Source organism: Hemicordylus capensis, chromosome 3 (assembly GCF_027244095.1).
Source record: "Hemicordylus capensis ecotype Gifberg chromosome 3, rHemCap1.1.pri, whole genome shotgun sequence".
NCBI classification, from domain to species: Eukaryota; Metazoa; Chordata; class Lepidosauria; order Squamata; family Cordylidae; genus Hemicordylus; species Hemicordylus capensis.
This window is the reverse complement of record NC_069659.1, coordinates 118,915,972-118,940,464: the sequence shown is the minus strand read 5'-3', so window position 1 is coordinate 118,940,464 and position 24,493 is coordinate 118,915,972. Positions and strand designations below refer to the sequence as shown.

The 24,493-nt window shown below is 42.3% G+C and overlaps 1 protein-coding gene across 3 annotated transcripts in view; it reads left to right on the top strand.

The window, feature by feature from the left end:
- Window positions 1-24,493, top strand: part of FRMPD4 (FERM and PDZ domain containing 4) — a 564,699-nt gene that overhangs the window by 85,376 nt on the left and 454,830 nt on the right. For 2 of the 3 annotated variants that reach the window (XM_053312353.1, XM_053312362.1), the window contains exon 1: window positions 11,714-11,895. The exons of the other annotated variant lie outside the window; for it this stretch is intronic. In XM_053312353.1, the coding sequence (XP_053168328.1) occupies window positions 11,717-11,895 (179 nt within the window). In that variant the 5' untranslated portion in view covers window positions 11,714-11,716. Of the gene's footprint in view, window positions 1-11,713; window positions 11,896-24,493 lie in introns of those variants that run through there. 3 annotated transcript variants of the gene reach the window in all.

Genomic DNA, 24,493 nt, shown 5'->3' with positions numbered 1-24,493 from the left:
AAGGATATAGCTGACATATCATCCAAAACTGATAAAAAGCGCTTCTGGCCAGGGTTCCCTCTAATTTTTTTTTTAATCTGTGTGCAGAATGAGTTTTGTTCTGGGCAGCAGTATCAAGGCAGTGTGTGCACACATACATTCAGAGTGGGGCCTTCCTGATGGGATTTAGATCCTGATGGGATCTAAAATTAAGTGAGTGGACATTGAAAAACTTGTGAGCATGCACACATGTTCACACCTTAGAGGAAACACTGCTCCTGGCCTGAGGTATCAGAGAGAAGACTGGATCCAGGAGAACTTCCAAGCTGCACACTTGGTCTTTTCAGGCAAGTGTGACCCAGTCCAGAACAGGCAGATTTATTCCAACTTCTGGATTATGGCTTCCAACAATGAGCACCTCTGTCTTATTTGGATTCAGCTTCAATTTGTTATCCCTTGTCCAGCCTATTACTGCCTACAAACAGGCATTTAGGGAAGTTATGCCATTTTCTGATGAAACTGACACAGATAAATAGATCTGGGTATCATCAGCATACTGATAGCGTCCTGTACCGTGATGATCTCTTCCAGCAGTTTCATGTAGATGTTAAAAAGCATTGGAGACAGAATGGAGCCCTGCGGAAGTCCATATAAAAGCTCTTGCTTTGAAGAGCAACAGTCTCCAAGCAGTACCATCTGGAATCTACTGGAGAGGTACAAGCAGAACCACTGTAGAACAGTGCTTCCCACTCCCAACATCCTTGGGCAATCCAGAAGGATACCACGGTTGATGGTACTGAAAGTTGCCAAGAGATCCAAAAGGATCAATAGAGTCATACCCCCTCTGTCAATTCCCAATTAGAGATAATCCACCAAGCTGATCAAGACAGTCTCTACCCCATGGCCTGCCCGAAAACTTATTTGAAATAGGTCTAGATAATCTGTTTTATCCAAGACTTCCTGGAACTGAGAAGCTACTACCTTCTCAACATCTTTTCCAAACATAGGAGGTTGGAGAAGGGCCTATAATTACCTAACTCTGAGGGATCTAACATAGGCTTATTTAAAAGAGGTCTAATAATTCCCCCTCAAGATAAGAAGGCATTCTGCCATCCCTCAGAGAAGCATTTATAATATCTACCAGTCCCTCTATAATGACCCCCCTGCTAGATAATATGTCAGGTTGGACAAGGACCAAGATAACATGTGGTAGGACTCACTGCTCCAAGTAGCTTGTCCAAGTACTCAGAAGTCACAAACTGAAATTGATCTAATTTGACCATACAAGAGGAGTTATGGACATCCCCCACAATAGACTTTGGCTCAGTTGTGGTATCTAGATTGACATGAATACATGAAACTGTGTCAACAAAACAAATCAAAAGACCTCATCACTGCAGTTGATCACTGCAGTCAACCGATGGTTCCAGGTTCAAGTTTGGAAAAGGAAGGGGCTGGGTTAGCTCTCTCACAACTCTAGACAATTCCACTGGATGTCAGCTTGAGAACACAATGCTGGCAAAAAGTGTTTCAGAGTGTATTCTGTCTGCATGAGTACAGAGCAAATACCAGTGAAAGGTTTTTTAAAGATAACTTTATTTGTGAGACTAAGAGATCAGTACTGAACTTGCTGACTGATACACAAAGGAACAGGCACAAACAGGAACTGGAAGGAGAATAAAAACTCCTAGCTAGCCCAACCAAAACAGAAGAAACTATAATGCCTCCTCTGGCTTTATAGTAGATTACATGCAAGTTATTCAGCAAGCTAAACTGCAGCTGTTGCATTTCCCAACAAAAAGGAACATTTCTTTGCAGCACACATTGCCAGAGCATAGGTCTTCAAGTGTGTTCTGTGTTGTATGCTGTCAAATTCGAGTTGAGCCTTTCTCCACTTGTCTTCTCGTTGTCTACCTTGCTGTTTCAGTTCCCATAATTCTTCCATATACCACAGGGCCCATTTTAAAGTATGTCGGAGAGGATGCTTAGGAGTGATCATGTCTATTGCCCTAGTGAGTTTGTTATTCCAAATCTCCACCAGGCCATTGACAGAATCACCAACAGAACCAACCTTAAAACTTTCCAAGACTCCTTAGAATCCTATTGAATCTAATAGCCTTCTCAGGAGGACCATCTCAATAGATCTTTCACTCCTGCAGGGGTGGATTGTGGCTGTGAACTGAAACTTAATGAGGTGGTAGTCCATCCATGATAATAGGGAAATCACAGGAGTCCCCACCCACAGAACACTTCAGATCAGAGGCAAGTACCACCACTGGAGAAGACTCTACATTATTTTGAGGAGGTCTGAGCAAGTTTTATCCCTCTTTTGTCTTAAGCAAATCAAGACCAGTTCCCGCATTATATTATTGCCTGATTACTCTAATCAACATTATGATTAAGAGCTGATTGTGTGGAGCTGATTCTATTAAAAAGCATTGTGTTAAAATGTGGGAGATATGAAATTTCTCTTTATGATAGCCAAGTTCATTCATCCAAGTCAACATGTGAACATGAGATAAACACACATGTGTGAACCAGCATTACTGTGACTTTCAGATAACCCCTGACCAGTCATGGATCTGGGGGAAACCTTTGCTTGTACAATATCCATCCTTAGAATAAAACTCTACCATGACATGGGATTCATTCTCATGACTGGGTGATGTTAGTTATGCTGCCAAAAGTTTAGAGGCGCAGGCATGAGTGCTCTCTTGAAATCCAATAAAGTGATTATGTGCTGGCCCCAGTGTTAGCTGGTTGCTGCACCCAGCCAGACATTCAGCCACAATCAGCAATCTAAAGTCTAGTCTGTGGTGCTGATCTTGGCTGAATGTCTGGCAAGGCACAATGCCCAGCCTTACATTGGAACTGGTACACTATTACTTTATCAGCTTTCACAGCAGCAAATATGCCTCTGCCTCCTGACGGCATTACTAACATCACACAATCATGAGAACCAGCCCATTAAATCGGTCTTTGAAAGAAAGCAAAAGAATAACTGCTGTGCATTGGTTAAACTTGTGCTTTGTTACACGCATCACTTGTTGGCTTTTTGCTGGAGTCATAGAACTTCAACTTCATCTGCTAACATTTTTATCAGAACCAAACTTCATAAGTGCCTGTTCTCACTGCTTATACAGTAATTATTATTATGACACAGCTGTCTGCCATTCTATTCTGCAATAATCATTTTCAGTCCTTGAGATAAACTATTTGATGTTCATCCATGTTCATCCTTGTAGTTCAGATACTCACCAATATGAATAAAAGTACCTTTTAAAACAGCATGGTAGCAGTTTTCAATTCATGGAGTTTGCATTTGGTTCACTGGTCTATTGTGGTAATTTATTAAGAGCTTGCATCTCATACAAGGTGAATCATTAGCGGTGGTGACTGAGCAATTACAGGTATGGAGTGAAGTAAGCAGCTCTGTGGTGACAGAGCCACGTAGGAAATAGTTGCCCATTAAAAATCTGCCGTAGACAATATTGGTAACATACTGGATCACAGTCCCAAATTTGAGCAATTGATCAGTGTCTGGTACTTGTCAATACTTAAACTAAGAAGGAGCCTTCCTTTGAAAGCGTTGAGTTCACTTTCTTAAAGGAAGATGTCTGCTTCTGTGTTAGGAATTTGAAGGATCCAGAATTCCTAAAGACGATTGTCACTCCCATCTATATTCTGGTTCATTGAAAGTGGACAGAAGCGCTGGATTTGTCATATGAGGTCCTAATATTATTTTTTATTAATTTATTACACTACAGGGATCACTTCCTAGGAGAATGTCTCCTGGCTTTCACAGGAAAAAGCTTTGGGTCAGTGATCAAATTTAATTCAGGCTTTGGACTCTGAAGACTCAGATTTAAATCCCTCTCTTTTCTGAAGGTCACTGTATGGCTTTTGGACTTTTGGTTAAAAAAACAAAGACCTGGTACTTTTCTGTCTAGCTAATCTAACAGAGTTCTGAAGATAAATGTGATAACTGTTGTGAACCTGGCCTTTATTTGGTTCGAAAGGCCCCTATAAATCACATACCACAACTTTCTTGGTTTTAAGATCCATTGTGAGCCTGTCTAACCTTACGTTTAGCCCTGTGAATGCATGTTTCTTAGTCACATAGCCAACCTGCTTCCTATATAATATCCTATGTCAGGAAAAGACCTAATGGCTGCTAAGTTCCCAGCCATCTATGTGAATGGGTGAGACTTTATGTAAAATGGTTCCCCATTGTCCAGCAAGCTCTATGAGCATCGAATAAATAGCTTTATAAAATTTGGATCCAATCAGCCATCAGATTATATTGACTGAATCTAAGACTTCAGAAGACCTGAGCCATTTGTGCGATCTACGGGCTGCATGGTGCGTAGATGACTGTGTGACTTAATTAGCACATATTTTTTTGAGTTCTAGTCGCTAGACTGAGAAAACACAAAATTCTTTCTTATAAAAAGCTGTGGCTAGTTTTGTGTGTGGCCTTCTTCTTGTGTGCTTCTGAGTTCCTGCTTAGTTTTCGGCTCCTAGCTGAGCCCTGCTGCATAACTCCAGAAAGTGTGTAGACAGCAACTCTGCCTGGCTGTGTAGAGCAAAGCTCCATTCATGATGCAAGATTTATTACTTCTGAAACTTCAGCTTAGCAACTAAGACCTTTGACCCCATGTCTAGCACCACACAGGAAGAGAGATACTTTGCTTGTACATTTTGCCTTTTTATACTGTCTTTCACTGCCTGTAACTAGTTCCTATTATTCTATCTACTTGAATAAACTAGATTTTTGATTATTTGAAATGTGGTCTGTGCTGGAACGTGCTCTGCCTCCCCATGTTGCCTGCTTAGGCTTCATGTTACTTTAAGGGGTTTTGAGGTATTTTTAAAATATAATTTTGAAGTTCCCTATTACCAGAGAATGGTGGCAGTGATACAATGAGTGTTCTAACCTGTCCTAGTGAACAGGCCTGAGTGCATAGGTCCTGCACATAAGACCTCCAGTTCAGTTCACCACAAGAACTGTAAAGCACTTTGCTGAGGGAGTAGCAAAACACATAGCAGCCAGGAGTGCCTAGGCGGAGTCAGGAATGAATCATCATTGTTTTGACAGTTCTGGATCTGGACCCAGTCCATGCAATATGTTCATTTTGGTAATCTTATTCTTTCCCCGTACATGAATGAATGTACTTTGTAGAGTCAGTGTCCAAAGAGATGGTTAGCAGTGGGGCATTTTATTATTTGGCTGTCACAATAGTGGAAATCCATATTGGCCATATTTGCGATTACTTGTGTACTTGGCAAGGTACTTGGTGATTACTTGTACTTGACATTCTTCCTAACTGGGCAAATAGTAGGTGGGAAATTGATTTTCTTTGGGGGAAATATGGCAGGGGGGAAGGTTAATATCCTCTGCTACATGTCATGACCTAGTCCGTCACAGATGCCACCCCAGTCGTGACTCTGTTAGTAACTCTGTAGGATCAGCAACAGCCCCAGTCCTGGACCTTGATGCCAGTCTGGAATCTGAAGAAGCAGGATCAGCACTAGCCCCAGCCCTAGATCTGGACACCAGACTGGAACCTGACCAGAGCTGGAGCCCCCTGAGGAAGGGCCTGAGCTGCCTGGGGCAGGACCCTCAGAACCTGAGCCCGAGGTACAGAGCTGGCCTTTCCTACACCATTATGACACCAGTATCTGCATGCCACCAGCAACAACAAGCTTGGCAAGATCAAAGAGGCCAATTTATGTTCTAAAACGTTTATGTTCTCAACAGCAGAGGAGGAGTTCCAGACTTCAGAAGGCTGCATCTTTTGTGGTTTCCACTTTCCAGACAGAAAACTCAGGAGGGGTAGTCTGGGCTCAAAGGTGGACTGCCTCTTACGGGTGTCAAGTCAACTTGGATCTCACCAAGGTCCTGCAGTCCTGCCTCTACACGATGGGCAACCAAGACAGGATACTGAATCATCCACAGTTGCTATTTATAAAAGTTTAAAGAGAGTGGAAATGCATCTATGAATCTCTGTTGTCTCATCTAGTTTGCATTATTATTAACATATAAGTTGATATGTTGGTGATGCAATGCACATATATTAACACCTCAACTGAGTCCCTTTATTGTGCAAAAATAAAGTTGGTATACATAAAATAAAAACATTTTGGCATACACGCCATCATCAGTTAAACAAATGAGCACAGATAAGAGGCCTCTTCTGTTCCTCAGCTGTTAAATTCTTTAGAGCAGATAACACTCTGTTCCGTGACTGGTGGAGAGATAATGAGATAATGAGGAAGGCGGTGGGGGGGAGAGAAGAGGGATCACCTGATTTTTCTCAGGGGCTAATGAACCTTATAGCATCAGCCAATGCTTCCCGAGCTTGCTTGCTTGCTTGCTTGATTTATTTGATTTTTATACTGCCCTTCCGAAATGGCTCAGGGCAGTTTACAATTAAAAACCAGAAACCATTAAAACCCAATAACAATTAAAACAGAAATATAAATACGAACACCAATTAAAACATCTTCAAAAACAATTAAACTATCAGAACAATTAAAACCCTGAAAATCAGGTTAGCATTAAAACAACTAAAACTAATTAAAAAACCTGAAAGGCCAGGCCAAACAGATGGGTTTTAAGGGCTCTCTTGAAGGTCAGTAAGGAATTAAGATTGTGAATTTCTGCTGGGAGTGCATTCCATAGCCCGGAAGCAGCTACAGAGAAGGCCTGCCTCTGAGTCGCCACCAAACAAACCGGTGGTAACTGAAGACAGACCTCCTCAGATGACCTTAACGTGTGGTGGGGATCATGTGGTGTGGTGGGGATCACGCGCTCTCTAAGATATCTCGGACCCAAGCCATTCAGGGCTTTAAAAGTAATAACCAACACTTTGTATTTTGCCTGGAAACATATCGGCAGCCAGTGTAACTGTTTCAAAATAGGCATAATATGATCTCTCCGGGTTGCCCCAGAGACCAATCTAGCGGCCACATTCTGAACTAACTGAAGTTTACGGACTACGTACAAAGGCAGTCCCACGTAGAGCACATTGCAATAGTCAAGCTGGGAGGTTACCAGCTGATGCACCACTGTTTTGAGGTCATCCTCTTCAAGGAATGGGCGCAGCTGTCGCATCAGCCGAAGCTGGAAGAAAGCACTCCTGGCCATGGCCTCCACCTGAGATAGGCCTGGGTCCAGGAGTACTCCCAAGCTGTGCACCTGCTCCTTCTGGGGGTGTGTAACCCCATCCAGCACAGGAAGATCTAACTCACCCCTCAGATTCTGAGCCCCCACAATAAGCACCTCCATCTTGCTTGGATTCAACTTCAATTTGTTCTCCCTCATCCAGCCCATTACTGCCTGTAGGCAGGCATTTAGAGAATGAGTGCCATTTCGTGAAGATGAAAAGGAGAAGTAGATTTTGGTGTCATCAGCATACTGATAACACCCAGCACCAAACCTCCTGATGACCTCACCCAGCGGTTTCATGTAGATGTTAAAAAGCATTGGTGACAGAATGGAGCCCTGAGGGCCATTGATATCTGGTCTCAATTTCTCTATAAATAATGCTTCCTTTATTTTCCTTTTTTGTAAATTCCTTTCAATCCCCACAAAAGATATTTTAGTGGGCATTACTTTGCCTTCATGTTTCCCCCTCATATGCATTTACCAGTGTTTGGTTCTCTACGCACAATATTAACATGAAAGGGATCAAAATTGTATAGTGAAGCAAGATTTCAAGAAAAAAAATTATATCGTTTTAGAACTTTTTAGAACATAGACTTTTTCAGGAACCGAGGGGTAGGGGAAGATATCATTGGGTCCATGGGTCCCAAGAGCCTGTGCTACCCTGCCTCTGGGGCCACTTGGCTCATCTCTGTGGCTGCCTCACTCACCTGTTCTCCTCCCTGCAGCACAGTGTGCTGTGCTGCCCATCCCCAGCGGGGTGTCCCAGCTCCTCAGCGTAGCACTCCTGCAGCCCACCTCTGCTTCCTGCCCATCCCTAGCAGTGTAGAGCATGCCATCACTGGGGGGAGGTCGCCGCCACCACCACCATTGGGAAAGAGAGGGAGTGTGCCATTGCTGCAGGGGCACTGCATGAGAAAAATGGGCCACTTATGCCCTCGCTATACAGAACATTTTTTGTGGCTTCATCCATGGCTTTCTTCACTTTTGAAACAATTCTCCTGCTTCTGCCCCCTTCCCTACCTTGCCACCCTCCTCTGACCCCTATTAACATGAAAGGGATCAAAATTGCATAGTGAAGCAAGATTTCAAGGGGGAAAAGGTTCTCTCATTTTAGAACTCTTTAGAACATAGATAAATAGAAGAGTGCACTGCTGGGGAGGTGGGCTGCACCCCACTGGTGATGGGTAGCATAGCACACTGCGCGGCAGGGAAGAGAGCAGATGAGCAAGGCAGCCCCAGAAATGAGCAAGCGGCTTACCAGTGTGGACAGGAGACAGAACCTGTCTGGTTTTACTTTTTACTGGAGTATGAAGAGGAAGCAGCATCTTCTGTGGATTCACTTCTAAAACTGAATCAACAAGATTCCCTTCTTCCTCTTCAGTTCTAGGAAAAGTGGAGGGTTTTCTGGAAATGGCCACAATGGCCTCAGCCCTGAAAGAGTAGACAGTTCTCAGAAAGCCAAGTGCCTTGCCCTGGATTGCAACAGAAGAAGAATGGTTTTTGTTTTAAAAGTGAAAGTATAGAAAATATGGTTCCATCACTGAGCTGCTCCATTAAAATAAAATTAAAGTCAGACTGTCTCCTGACTGTACAGGTAATCTCTACAAGGAACGGGGGAGTGATGAGGGGTAGGAAGAGGTGGTTTGTTTTTGTGCCTGAGTTGAAGCAATGGCTTCAGTTTGAAGCCAGAGTGAAGCAGGAATCTTTTCCAAAGCCCCAAATCAAATCAGGACACCACCACCCCAGCCCGCCGAAGTACTGACATGTCCCCTGAATCAAATTGGGGCAGCTTCACACAGTCCTAGTATATACCATTCATAAAAGCACATTCTGAAATTGTAGGAAGGAAAAACCCACAGTTATATTAATTATGTGCTCCCACCAAGTAACCATTGCATTTGGATTAATCTCAGGCACATTTCAAGGTTGAGCTTAAATGCTTTTAAATTGTCACATAATTGTTATAGTATAGAACATTGGACAATGGTTTTTGCATTGATTCCCCCCCCCCCCGCTCTGCTCATGTGTGCTGTATTGACAAAGGGATACAATGTGAGTGTATCACAACAGCAGTCCTCTGCCTAGCAGGCAACTGTTATTTTTACTTTTAAGCCACAAATACAAGGCTAACAGTGCTGTGGTTGACTTCATTTGGAGAAGGGAACTGGATAAATCCAGAAGACCTTGAGTGTGTGAGAGACAGAGGACTTTTCTGAAGGCTGCTGCAATCTACTTCCAATACAATGGATGTTAATGATAAGCCATTGGGAATATTTACTGTGATTCAGTGAGTAAAATAATACTTTTATACTTCACATTTTAAGAGCATGAATATTTAAAGATATGCATACTTTCAAGGGCGTTGTTTCAAGATATCTACTCTTCTGTGCATTGACTGATTCAAGAAAATTTCAAGTGATTTGTTAGACACTGAGAATAATTTGATCTCAGAATTGAATTAATCTTGGTCTTGTTTCAATGCCACTTGCCTTTCTACTTGGTTAACTTAGCAAATGTATGATAGATCCGAAGCAATTCTTTATCATAGAACTCTCTCCCTCCCGCACCCCCCGATTAAATGTTTTGGACAGCACTTAGAAATACCAACAAATGTGTGAATTTAAGTAGCATTTTAAAAAGAAGAACCTTAACCTCTTTTCTGATGTATTTCATTATGTTCTTATAAAAAGATTTGTCAGTTCATGGAAATACTGTTCTATTTCACTATGTTCCAACACCATTTTCTCAACTGTAAAATCATATAATGCTTTGCATTTGCAGAATGATACATGCCATGCAGCATACAGATTAATTTTTAAAATCTAGTGTGCTGTACTATATAGTTGGTCTGGCCATGGTAAGGTGGGGATGTCTGAATCATAATTATTATGGGCAGTTGGAGGATTCTGGGACAAATGGCACCTGTTTCGTTCATTGCCGTGCTTTAGAGGTAGCACAAATCTGTATTCTGGCCCAGGATATTACTGAGTTCAGCACTATCTCTACTATTTTACTTCAGGAGCAGATCTATAGATATTGCAGTAATAATCATGATGATAATGATCCATAAAGACAAATTTGCCCTATATGGACATGGCACTTTGATAAAGTATGAAAGGACAGGAGCTTGCTTTGAGAGGACTGCAATGTATACATGAAGGGAATGTGTTTCCCAGACTATAGGAAACACCTATATCAGGCAGCAGCGATATAGGAAGATGCTGAAAGGCACCATCTCATACTGCACGGGAGACAGCAATGGTAAACCCCTCCTGAATTCTACCAAAGACAACTACATGGCTCTGTGGTTGCCAGGAGTCGACACCGACTTGATGGCACAACTTTACTTTATGGGGCATGTAGCTGTGAAACTATTCAAAAGTACTTAGCACTAGTCTGACCTTGTTTCCTTGGAAGTTAGCTGTATAAGAGTTAAGTTTTACAGTGTAGCACTGTTCTGTTCACTGAGGTCTGTTGATTGGATTTAAAACCCTGATTCTTCTTCTGTGTATAGGAATATCAGCAAACTTAAATATCAATTCACATTTCTCTCTTTTAAAAATTATAAAATAGAATAAAGGAACAAGATGAAAATTTCAAGACTGCCCATTCTGAAAATATAACAAGAGACAAAACTTTATAACTGGGCATGAGGGGGATCAAATTATGGTTTTTAATCTGGCCTAAGTGTTGTCACCAACTTGACATATTGCTATGAAATGACAAGTCAAGGTCAAATGAAAGCTTTAGTTTAATGCTAAAGAGCAACTTCAGCCCTGCAGCAATTGAGGGCACCCCAAATTCTAAGGATATGAAGTAGTAGTAGTAGTAGCAGCAGCAGCAGTAGTAGCAGCAGCAGCAGCAGCAACAACAACAATATTAATAGTGGTAGTGATATAGATGGCTTTTCTTATAGAAATCCAAACAATAAAATCATACAATTAAAATACAAGATTTTAAAAACTTGTAACTAGAAATCCAAGCCAAACTCAAGTCAATCCCAATGTACTTTTTTCCATTAAATGGTTAAGTCAGAATAAAAAATCTATATGGCTTTTGCAAGAAAGATCCTGCCGCTCCTGTCATAGAATTTGGAATCCTGTTCACCGAGCTTTCCTGTAAATTCTATGTGGATGTTTAATTTTTGCACACCTGCATAGAGTTCATGTCTGTCGACTCTAACTGGGTCATCATTTTGCATGTTTGCTGTGGGAAAGGCTGATGTAGATCAATGCACACAGTACGTGTGTTGCATGAACTGCGTGGGGATATCACAATTGTGCATTTTTCCAGTGGGCCATTTCCATGCACACCCCAAGTACCCCCCCATAAAGGACTCTCCACACCACTGAAATCATCTGCTTTCCCTGTTGCTTTGCTCAGTCCACTCTGATCAGTAGGGCTTCCTCCGTTTAAGTGTGTATAGGACTGCAGCCTTAGAGTCAGGTCATAGCCATTCTTCCATTGTTTATTGTATTGTGATTGTTATGTGATGCATGATTATTTAATGCACTTCTTGGCAAGCTGAATAAGTTTTTTTTTTTTTTTTTTAATCTTGCCTGCCAAATGGGTATGATAAGGAATGACCGGAGTTCCTTAATCAGTGTGTTTATATTCTGTCACAAAGCCATGCATGCAGAAATGGCCATGCAAATACTACAAGTATACTATTGGAGATCTCAGTTGGCTATTGAAACAGGGTCAGCAGCGACCCTCTTCTTCCTTCACCATCCTGCAAAGCAGAGGTTGTAAGTTTTTCAGCTCACTGAATTAATTTCAATTGCTCATTTTAGAGTATATTTGAATAAGCCATTTGTAAGGAATTTAATTGAATTCTTTAGGTGGAAGGAATCCTGATGGTGATTGGTTTTGTCATTGGGCTTTCACGACTTTTGCCTGAGGCTGTTATTGATAACCAACCTTGAAATTCAATTGAATTCAATTTAATTATGGTCCTTCCTTAGAGCTATTTAAATGTTATTGTCTCTTAATTTGTTATATAGATGGCACAACAAAACACAAATGAGAAAACTGCTATAGACACACAAAAGGCTGTCAGAAAGTGTAAGAACAGTTTTTTACAGTTTGTTTTATTTCAAAAAGGATATATAAGAAATGTGAAAGTAAAAACTCCAATTTTCTGAGCAATCTGAGTGCCCATTACATGGTTGGAAAGGAGTAATATAGTGCAATTGACATAAATATGACATTAACTGGTTGCAATGGATAAATTCACATTTATTTTCCCAGGCTGATGCAATTTGAAATTTACATTCCAATTTATATTACAGTATCTTCTATTAAAAGGCCTTCCAACTGAATTGTTATTTGCTTTATTGGATCTCTACTATAGAATAAAATACATAAATAGAAACATCACAAATTCCTAGTAACTTGGAATTATTGCTCCTAGCTGTCTTGATTGAGTAGACAAAGGATCAATTGTCTGGGAAGAATTACAGCCCTAATTTTAAAGGTGGTTCTCCTAGTTTAGCAGCACAGCAGTATTAAAGCTATTCAGTAAGCTTATCTTACCATTTTTGTCTCACATTTTTTTGTGCCTAGAAAACTAGAAGAAGACGAAGAAAAGCTTAGGAAACACATTTTCAAATTGAAAATTAAAAAACTAACTGGTTAAAGGACAGGAAACAGAGGGTAGGAATAAATGGACAATTCCCTAAATGGAGGGAAATAAGAAGTGGGGACCCCCAAGGATCTGTACTGGAACCAGTGCTCTTTAACCTGTTCATAAATGATCTAGAAGTTGGGGTAAGCAACGAGGTGACCAAATTTGCAAATGACACCAAACTATTTTGGTAGTGAAATCCAAAAGAGATTGTGAGGATGCTCCAAAAGGATCTCTCCAAACTGGGGGAGTGGGCAACAAAATGGCAGAAGCAATTCAAGGTTAGCAAGTGTAAAATGCTGCATATTGGGGCAATAAACCCCAACTTCACATATACACTGATGAGGACTGAACTGTCAGTGACTGACTAGGAGAGGGATCTCGGGTTCGTGGTGGACAGCTCATTGAAAGTGTCAACTCAATGTGCAGCAGCTTTGAAAAAGGCAAATTCCAAGGACATTGTAGAACTGGAAAAGGTGCAGAAGAGGGCAACCAAGATGATCAGGGGCCTAGAGCACCTTCCTTACGAGGCGAGGCGAAAACACCTAGTGCTTTTTAGTTCAGAAAAAAGATGACTGAGGGGAGACATGATAGAGGTCTATAAAATAATGCATGGTGTGAGAAAGTTGTTTTTCCCCCTCCCTCCTGCATAACACTAGAACCAGGGGTCATCCCATGAAACTGACTGCCAAGTAATTTAGGATTGACAAAATAAAATACTTTTTCACACAATGCATAATCAACCAACAGAATTCTCTGCCACAAGATGTGGTGACAGCCAACAGCCTGGATGGCATTAAGAGGGGTTTAGATACATTGATGGAGGACAGTCTATCAATGGCTACTAGTCTGAGGTCTATAGGCAAGATGCTTCTACATGCCAGTTAAAGGGCAGTAATAGTAAGAGAGAGGGCATGCTCTCAGCTCCTGCCTGTGGGCTTCCCAGAGCCATCTAGTGGGCCACTGTGTGAAACTGGAGGCTGGACTAGATGGCTTTGGGCCTGATCCAGCAGGGCTGTTCTTATGTTCATAACTAATTGAAGCAATCTTGAAAAGCCTGTTATCCATGTATTCTGCTAGAAAACTGGAGAGGCAAATATGGTCACATGCACAGAATGCTGAGGACACAGGTAACAAGCACTAATGTTTTGTGTATCTGGTAGAGTAAACATGAAAGTATCTGACTTTTTTTTCAAATGGAATGAGCAACTAGAGTGAAAGTGAAGAATCTGATACTTAGGCAAACTGCTTCTGTTCAGCAGTTCAGTGATAAAATATTTGTCCCCATTGCTGCCCTCAATGATTCTTGTTTGTTTTTGTTTCTCCATTTCATGGTAAGTCTCTGTTTATTCACAAGTATCTATTTTATCTCTACAATAGGAAGCATAAACAATATTTATATGCAATACTTTTTCAGGTCTCCTTCAGGATCTATAACATGGCCAGATAGGTACAATTGTTTTCAAAATGCATGAGAGGCTGTGTTTACGGTATATAACCCTGACAGTTCTGAGGTATCGGTTAGGCTCTGGTCTACACTTCCCAAATTCTCAAAACGTATTTCTTTCTTTTATATGTTTGAGCTTCATCTGTCATAGTTTCTTTGCACTACATTTGTCATGTCTCTGACCCTGAGACTTGACTCAGAATCATAGAGACCCTGGAGAGGTAACCTTAGAAATCACAGATGTACCAAGACGGTTCCCTCTGAAGAGGAGCAGATTATGGATTTCAGATGGGGAAAGACCTACTGTTAGATCCCAATCCAAGAATGCATGTCCGGTGAGTGAGTAGCTCAGACCTTTGGGGAATCCAAATGTCAAATGCCACCTATCTATTTATCTACAACTACCATCATCCCGAACTTATTGCCTACCCCTGCCATAGATTCATGCCAGATGTGCCAAAAGGCCTGCTTAGAGACCATAGAGTATGAGACTACAAGCCAGATAGTTCTGCATAATCCTTTGTCTAATGGTAATCAACCTTTTTAGATAAGAAGCCCACTTGACTGGAACTGAAAGCTGTCAGAACTCGACAGGTTCTGAGATTAGTGGAGAAAGGTACTTTCCTTGACTCTAATTTCTTTGAAGATGCTCTGAGCTGTGGGATTAACTGGAAGATTGTTGCAGCATTCCTTCTTTGTTTCCAAAAATGTCTTTGCACATAATGATCACATGTTAAATAAGCAGAGGAACTAGTTTATACAGTGAACATTTATGATTTCCTTGTTTCTGCTTCACAGCATAATAATATCTAGCATTTTATTCCAGAAACTTCTCCAGCTTTAATTTTTACCTAAACAAGGGTAGAAAGAAGATAGAAGGATAGATGGAGAGCCAGCGTGGTGTAGTGGTTAGAGTGCTGGACTAGGACTGGGGAGACCCGAGTTCAAATCCCCATTCAGCCTTGAAACTAGCTGGGTGACTCTGGGCCAGTCACTTCTCTCTCAGCCTAACCTACTTCACAGGGTTGTTGTGAAAGAAAAACTCAAGTATGTAGTACACCGCTCTGGGCTTCTTGGAGGAAGAGCGGGATATAAATGTAAAAATAATAATAATACTAATAATAAATAGATAAATAGGATAGATAGATAGATAGATCTATCTATCTATCTACACACACACACACACACACACACACACACTGTTGGGAACATTTTAATTAGCCCTTTTTGCATTCTGAAATTTATTTATGCTCACTTTTAAGCAAGTTGCAAATAAATGTAACCATCTTCTTGTGGACAATTAATTTTGCTGTCATTGAAATCTCTTGGGATTCTGCAAGGAGCTGAGTGGCCTCTCAGTGTTGCTTTCCCCTTCCCTACTAGAGTGCTTGCCTGGATATATTGCTGTCATTCCACATGCACTGCATCTCAGCAAGTGCATCCCTCTAAATGGAGGGTTCTCCAGCCTCACCTAAGGACACCCAACAGCCTCTTTTCTACCCACATTCCCAGTATATGGCTACTCCCTATCAAAGCATCAACAAAGTTGAGTGTGAGAGACTGTTGGATGCCTGATGATGAGCTGCAGATGTGTTTTTGTTAAACAGATAGGCCTGTAGCAGCAGCACACAAACCATGGAAGTGCCCTGGTTGGGGAATGGAAGCTGCTACACTGGATTCTTATGAGAGGCCACTTCATACATGGGTGAGGTGAGGCGGTCACATCAAGCAGTGGATTATGTGGCTACCAGAGGGGCTTCTCACTGCCTGCCTCCCTCCCTTACCAGCTCTTTGTCAAGCGGTGACACTGCCACCACTCTGCAAACATTTGCTCCAAGATGGACACCCTTTGCCTCTTTCTCCTTTTTTAAGAGCATAAGAAAAGCCTTTCTGGATCAGTCCAGTTTCTTCGGTGTGGTCTCTGTCCATCACAGATGGGCTCTGCGCCTGCACAGGAACAGTCTTCATGGTATTGCCACCCAATACCACCTCCCTCAGATGGTCCAGAAGGATACCATGGCCAATGGTATCAAAAGCAAGAGATCCAAAAGCATCAGCAGTATCACACTCTCTCTCTGTTGATAGCCAGTTAGAGATCATCCATCAGGCTGAGCAAGGCAGTCTCACCCCCGTGGTCCACATGAAAGCCAGTTTGAAATAGGTCTAGATAATCTGCATCATCCAAAACTGCCTGGAGCTGAGAGGCCACCACCCGCTCAACCACCTTGCCTAACTATGTAAGATTAGAAACAGTTCTGTAATTAGCTAACTCTGAGGGATCCTGTATAGTTTTCTTCACAAGCTGTCTAATAATAGCCTCCTTAAGACAAGGAGGCATCCTGCCCTCCCTCAGAGAAGCATTTATTATATTTACCAGACCCTCTCTGATAATAAGATTATCAGATGAGATAAGCCAAGTTGGGCAATGGTCAAGAGAAGAGGTTGTAGGATGCACAGTCTGAAGCAGTTTGCCCACTTCCTCAGGAGTCACAAACTGAAAATGATCCAATCTAACCACATGAGAGGAGTTGCTGGACATCTCCACAATAGACTCTGCAGTAACTGTAGAATCCAGCTTGGCACAAATCTGAGAGATTTTATCCACAAAAAAGTCATTAAAAATGTCACAGCGAGTGACTGATGGTTCCAAATTTAAAATCAAGGGGGATCGGGTACTTACTAGCCCCCTCACAACCCTAGACATCTTAGCTGGATGTGAATTTGCGGAAGCAACGTGGGCAGAAAAGAACCGCTTCTTTGCCTCCCACACTGTCAGAGCATATGTCTTCAAATGTGCTCTGTGTTGTGCCCGATCAGACTTGCGCTGAGTCTTCCTCCACTTGCACTCTAATTGTCTGCCTTGCCAGTTGAGCTCCCATAACTCATCTGAATACTACAGGGCTGCCTTTAAGGGAAGTCGGAGAGGATGTTTAAGAGCTATTGTGTCTACTGCTCTAGTGAGTTCATTATTCCATCTTTGTACCAGAGCATTGACAGAATTATTAGCAGAGCCAACCCTAAACCCTTCCAAGGCTTCTTGGAATCCTATTGGATCCAATAACCTCCTCGGGCGGATCATTCTAATAGGTCCTTCACCCCTGCAGAGGTGGTTGTGGCTGTAAGCTCTACCTTAACCAGATGGTGATCCGTCCATGACAGTGGGGAGATGACAGGGGTCCCCACCCATGGAACACCACCCTGATCAGAGCAAAAGACCAAATCGAGTGGTATTAGGCAGTATTAGGTATTAGGTATAATTAGGTATTAGGTGGTATTAGGCAGTATATACATTCAATAAATATAAATAAATAAATAATAAAGAAAATTGAGATCTTATACAAGATACAGTATGATGACTGCCTGTTATTGCAGTGCCATCCAGTGCCGAATTCTGTTGTGGTGGAAGCAGCCCAGTCTTGCGCAAGGCACAGGGCTCTCTCTGAACTGGTGGACAGGGAGGCTAAGAAGTTGAATTCCATTAGCCGACACATTTATTTTACCACTATGCTGCAACTGAAAATAGCAAACTACGAGGCATGCATGGGCAGGTACAACCTTTTCCTGTGGGAAAAGATAGGCTCTTACTTGGACATGCTACCCAATGAACAGAGAGATCTTGCTTAGGTGATTCATGGGGAGGCTACTTATTTGGCTAAGCAACAGTGATGTTCTTCCCAGAATCAGGCTGATGGCGCAGTGAGGTCAATGGCCTCTTCAGTGGCCCTTCGCAGACATGCCTGGCTGCATTTGTCAGGACTGACCTCAGAGGCGAAAACAAGAATTGAAGGTATACTGTTTTATGGGGAAGCTTTATTTGGGCCTACCACAGATGAGACTTTAGAAAAGGTCCAGAAGCTCAGGAATACCGCTCGTTCCATTAGCCTGCAGACTTCCTTGAATAAAACATCAAGGCAATACCATTGGATTAGACCTTCCATGTCTAGAGCTTCTTCCTATTCTCAACAGTCCAAATCTTCCTTTCGGGGAAACTGACAAGGGATTTACAAAAAGCAATAGGGTTGTGTGTTTTGTTTTTAATCTGTTTTGTTTTTGGCCCAAATCTGAAACACACCCATTTTGTTCTTTGTTCAAAATCAGCCAGTCCGAAAGACCCCAATTTTGTTCTTTGTTCAAAATTGCAAAACCCGAATCTGAAACGTTTTGGATTTTTAAAAATGGCCCTGGGGCAAAAACTAGTGGGTAGGGGTGGTAGTGCCCAATGGGTGGAAGCTACCACCCAAATTTCAGAGGAATTGGGCAAAGGTCTGGTTTTTGGTGAATTTTTGAAGTTTAAGATTTTTCCCATAGGGAATAATGGAGATTTCAGCAAAAGTATAGCTTCATGTCAGGGGTGGTGGTGGCCCAGAGCAGAGGGTGGGTGGTAGAGCCCAGTGGGGGCAAGGAAGCTGCCAGAATTATTTCAAAGAAACTGAGCGGAGGGCTGATTTTTAAATATTTAATGGAGTTTACACGTCTTTAAAGTTCTTCCCCACAGGGAATTATGAAGGTTTCAGCAGCCCCATAACTGCACTTGGGTGGCACTGGGGTGGCCCAGAGTGACCCAGAGTGAGTCACTCTGGGTCATTCTTGATGACCCAGAGTGGCCCAGAGTGAGTGGTGGTGTGGAGCACATAGGGTGCCAACCACCCCCATGGATTGCTAACCCTTGGGGTACTGGGTTCTGTTGTTTCTGAGATGTTTTGAGTGTAGATTCTCTGGTAGCATATGAGAGTGGATTCATGGTTTGTCATTGAAAATCTCATATGATACCAGAGAATCTATACTCAGAACACCTCATAAACTACAGAACCCAGCACCCCATGGGTTAGCAACCCATGTGGGTGGATGGCGTCCTATGTACACTACACCACCACTCACTCCTGGCCACCCCAGTGACTCCCAGATGGAGTTATGGGTCTGCTGAAACCTCCATTATTCCCTAGGGGGGAAACTTTACATGTAAACATCAACACTTCCTAAGAAATCAGCCCATTGCCCTATTCCTTTGGAATCTGGGTTATGGCGGGCACCCCTTGGGGCACTGCCACCCAACCCACTGTTTTGCCCTTCAGGCCCAGGGGGTGTAGCAAGGTTGGAGTGGGCCCAGAGACAAGATTTTAAAATGGGTCCCCCTCACTTAAGAAAATATCTATATCTATATCTATATCTATATCTATATCTATATCTATATCTATATCTATATCTATATCTATATCTATATCTATATCTATATCTATATCTATAGATATAGATATAGATATAGATATAGATATAGATATAGATATAGATATAGATATAGATATAGATATAGATATAGATATAGATATATGTGCCACAATAGAACATCATCCTAAACTATTTTTTTAAAGGTTTTGTTAATTGTGGATGATGCAAGTCATTTAATGGTACTAGAGAAAGACATGCTGTTCTGGTTGCTCCAGGTCTTAACCCTCACATCAGTTTTGGAGGATGAATACAACTGAAGGAAGACTAGGCGAGTGCACGGCTGGGGGAGTCAGTCATGTGACTTGCCTCTGAGTGGCCCCCCAAGGCAGTGGGCACCCAGACAACTGTCTCCCCTTGCCCTATTATAGTTACGCCCCTGCTCAGGCCCCCTTTCTGCCCCGAATCTGCCCCAAAGACACATATACTTCAGAAATTCTTTAAAATCAGCCCTTTCCCCAATTCTTTTGGAACCTGGGTGGCAGCAGACATTCATTGGGGTACTACCACCTGACCCACTCTTCTGCCCCCAAAGCCTGCTTTCTGCTCTCAATCCACCCCAAATAACATCAACATCACACATCAACAACAACAGCAGAGCTTTACAAAGAACCAGGCAGATTTCCAAAGGTCATGCACATCCACGTCCCCCCCCAGAAATGCAATTGATCTACACACAACAGTGTGAAACAACAACAATGAAATGCACACTGCCCCACTGGCCAATGAGGGTAAAAATTACCCTTAAATTTCCATAAAAGGAATAAGGAGGCAATTGCCATCTGCAGGCTGGAAGGGCCAGAAATTCAAACACATGTCAAAACTAAAAATGGTGACTGAAGGAGAAAGACTTTTTGCAATTGCAAAATGGAGTTCCAAAACAGCCCAAACAACAAAATGTTTTGTATCCGAAACAGGGATGTTTTGTTTCGGCTACAAAATTTTCTGTTTTGAGCATTGGATGTTTTGTTTTGGCTGCAATACAGCAGAAATGGCCTGTTTTTGGCACAAAATGTTTTGTATCCAAAACAAAACACGCCCCCCCCCCCAAAAGCAATACCAGCATCTTAAGCCTCAGAAGCAGACCAAGTTGAGGCCCAGGACAGAATACTACACTCAGCATGCCTAACACTCCCTGCTGCACCGCCGAAACCCACACCCTCCCTACACGCCTTCGCCCCATCTGTCCTGCTGGGACACTATCACCTCCGACCAGTGGGTTAACACCATCATCCATGTGGGCTATGCTCTGGAGTTCAAAGATGTCCAAACCTTACCATTCCAGGTGCAATCTACCAAACCCACAACCCCACTGTTCAGAGAAGTGACTTGTCTCCTGGTGAAGGATGCTATAGAACTGGTGCCTCACAAAGGGGAACCTGGTTTCTATTCCTCCTTTTTCGCAGTCCCCAAGCACAACAGAGGACTCCATCCTATCCTCGATCTTCAAGAGTTAAATATTCACCTTTGTTACAAGAAATTCACTACCATGGTAGCAGTGCTTGAGGGAGCAAAAATGATGCACACTAAGTCAGGCAGTGATGGAGGCAGGTGTTGCCACCATGAAGAAGGAGAGGGAGGTAGAGGAGGATCAGCTGACTGACTCTACTGAGCAGCAGCTGTGCCACCACTCCAATGGCAGTGTGGCAGGAAGCAGAGGGAAGGAGAAAGAGGCAGATGGGTACAAAGGGTTGCCAAATGAATTAGGGGCAACTGTCATCAATTTTGCAAAGAATAAAAGATGCATGTGAGGGGGACACAAGTGGAGGCCAGCCTTTGGTGCCCTGCCTCAGGGGAGCTGAGATCTTGGGTCACCAATGACTCCACACCCTGTTCTGCTCATGTGGGGTGCAAGGTTATACCTACAGTATAATCTACCCACTCCCTTCATAGTTATTTATGTAGAATTGCATGTTTCCTGATTTGATTGATTATACCTACAGTATAATCTTGGGGTCAAAAAACCTAAAGTACATATTACTTGTTGATCTCCAAACATGGTGTTTTTTTAAAACTGAAATGTCCCTCTAGAAGTCTGCAGTCTTTTCAGAGTAGCCATGTGGGATAAGGATGAACCATTCCTACCTGCTGTTTTTATGATCAACATCACCACCACATACTACTGTTTGTGGGGTGGGGGTGGGGGGCGGAATGCAGGTACCAGTTTCAATCTGGAGCCCTGTGCTCACAACAGATTTGAAGGAATATATCATGCTCAAAACCAGGTTAGAGACAGACAGACGAAGCCTGTAGGCTATATGTAGATACTATGGTTACTTTTGGAGATGGTTTTGCCCCATCTGGAGCTGCAATCAAGAGGTATTGCCTGCTGTTGAACCACATGGTTATTATTTGGCCTATTTCTAATGGGATTTTACTCTGGTATGGAAACCCAAGTACAAAATGTGCAAGTTCTCCATCAATATGAAAAGTGTGTTTGTTTCTTTTGCCACATTTAGAATTGACCCTTCACACATATATTTTAAGGGTGGGGGCACAAAAATATGTTTATATATCCTTCATAGTTGATGTGATGCACATGTATTTTATACTTGGGTACCCATAAATTATTGTGAGAAGCAACTGTGACTTTCAAGAGTTTGGTGGCCAAACAGTTGATGCTACTACTGCATCTTTGCAGTGGATGACATGGAGCATATACAAACATTCCAACCTTGTGTTTTCATCTATCTTGTATCTTAATCGTAACCATGCTTTCCTGAAAGTAATATCTCCTTATATTGTCTGGATTTACATTTAATAGAATATGCTGAGGATGAGGTCTCAGGTTCTAGAAGAATGTAATTCTGTATTGTTCATGTAATTCTGCTACATAGGGATTGGACCAGTGTTCCTTCTAAAGCTCACACATTTTTTGATGTCTGCTCAATTAATTTTAGATCCTGCTCAGGCTGAATTAGGAAGGGCCCACTCTGAATATACATGCGCACACACTGCCTTGATACTGCTGCCCAGAACAAAACTCATTCTATACACAGATGAAAAAAGTTTAGAGAGAGAACACTAGATGGGACTGTCTCCAAGAATAGCCCTGATATTTTATTATCTCTGTTGTGTTCTGGAGACTCATACATTAACTGAGATGGCTGATATAAAAGTAAGATTTGTGTTAAAGTACATAAGAACAAATGAGGTTATGTATATGCTAGAATACATTCAGTTGTTATATTATCAGACTGCCACTGTCTCAGTTGCGTATATAATAAAATCTGACTCAGGTTGGAGACATTTGTGACTGCTTTCCCCCACACACTAATTAGAATCACTGACTGATATGAGCAAGGCTATTCATGATCCAGTAACTCATAATCGCATCTAAGCCACAGCAGCATTCATTTATTCTGCCTTTTGGTGGGTAGACTGAGATGGTGGGTCCATCTGCTGCTATCTACCCACTCCCTTCATAGTTATTTATGTAGAATTGCATGTTTCCTGATTTGATTGCTTTTGTGGTTTTATTATACTGATGTTTTGATGATATTTTGTTATGCCACCAATGGCTGAAAGGTGGCATACAATCTCTTAAAAAATTAAATTGATCTCTGAGGCTCCAAAATCTGTCTTCACGATCATAGGGTCAATTTCACTTCATATCTATAATCTTATATCTCATAAGTTATAAAAACATAAGAGATAAGACCAAAAGTCCATCTAGTTCAAAATGTTAGTTCTCATGGTGGCCAACCGGATGCAGCCAAAAAGCCCATTAGCAAGGCTTGCTCTTGTCTTCCTGCTGCCATTTCCCAGGCACACTGCATCTGAACATGGAGGTTCCATATAGCCAACAGGACTAATAACCATTGACAGAACTATCATCCATGAACTTGTTTAGCTACCTGCATTAGTGTTCATGTGGATATCTCAAATCCCCATGAAGATGGGTTAGCTGATGCTTGTGCAATAGCAGATGAGGTTAAGCATCATGGTTGAAAAAGGAGATTTTCATGACATAAATATATGGCTCAGTGTTTGGTACAAAATTAATCTCTGCCCATTTATACCAGCTGACTATCTGATGCATTATTCTTTGAACTCAGAGCAAGGTCCTATGCTGCATTTTCAGCACTGAATGTAAACAGCTTTGTTAACTGCTTGCAAAGCGTCAATGGATGAATGTTTGGAAAGCATTCCTAGCCTTTCAAGCAAATGTTGTATGGTGAGCTTTGTTCATTCCTGTTTTTCCCTTGAGGTATCATGCTAGAATCTAGACGATTTGAACCACTGGCCTCCGCTAGCCCGATTTTCTCCCATCGTGTGAATAGCTTCATTGTTTTGAAATCAGAGATGCAGCTAGGTAATTTTGGACCCTGAGCCTAACGAGCGAGCCCAGTGGTTCGCAAGCGGGTCACCCGCCTAACTACCCCTGCCCTTAAACCAGGTTTGCGGAGAAAGAGCTTTGCAAACCAGGTTTTTAAAAACGTGAGTAGCTGGCTCCACGGCGTGGCTACTCATGAGGAGACCCCTGGAGGGGAGGCAAAAAGCTGCCTCCCGGCTCCGGGGGTCTCACCAGCATGCCCTGCGCGCTCGCGATCCGGCCGCACAGGGCTCCTGCCCTGCTCGTGTGCGGGGAGAGCAGGCTTACTAGGTCCCCAAACTGGTTCTCACTGATCGTGAGACCCGACTCAATGTCACCAATACATATTTGGAGAGATGTTCCAATTTAGGGTTATTGTCCAAGAACCTAAGAATTGCTTTGCTGAATCAGATGAAGATCTCTGTGTTAGACTTACAGAGATGTAATTTCCAGGATTTCTCCAGTTCTCAGGTTTCTGTACCAAAAGAAAGAAATATTGGCTCTGGGTGGAAGGCACAGACAACTCACTGGGAGAGTTTTGCATTCAGAAAGTCCCATGTTCAGTCCTTTGCTAAAAAGGGTAGATTGCCAACTCTGACTGAGGCTATTCCTAGAGATGTTTTTTCCAGTAATTTTCCCCAATATTTTTCAATCGTCACTAGGAGATTAATCCTGATTGTGATTCCTAGAGGACTGGCAACCCTAATAGCAAGGAATCTATCTAAGATTCTA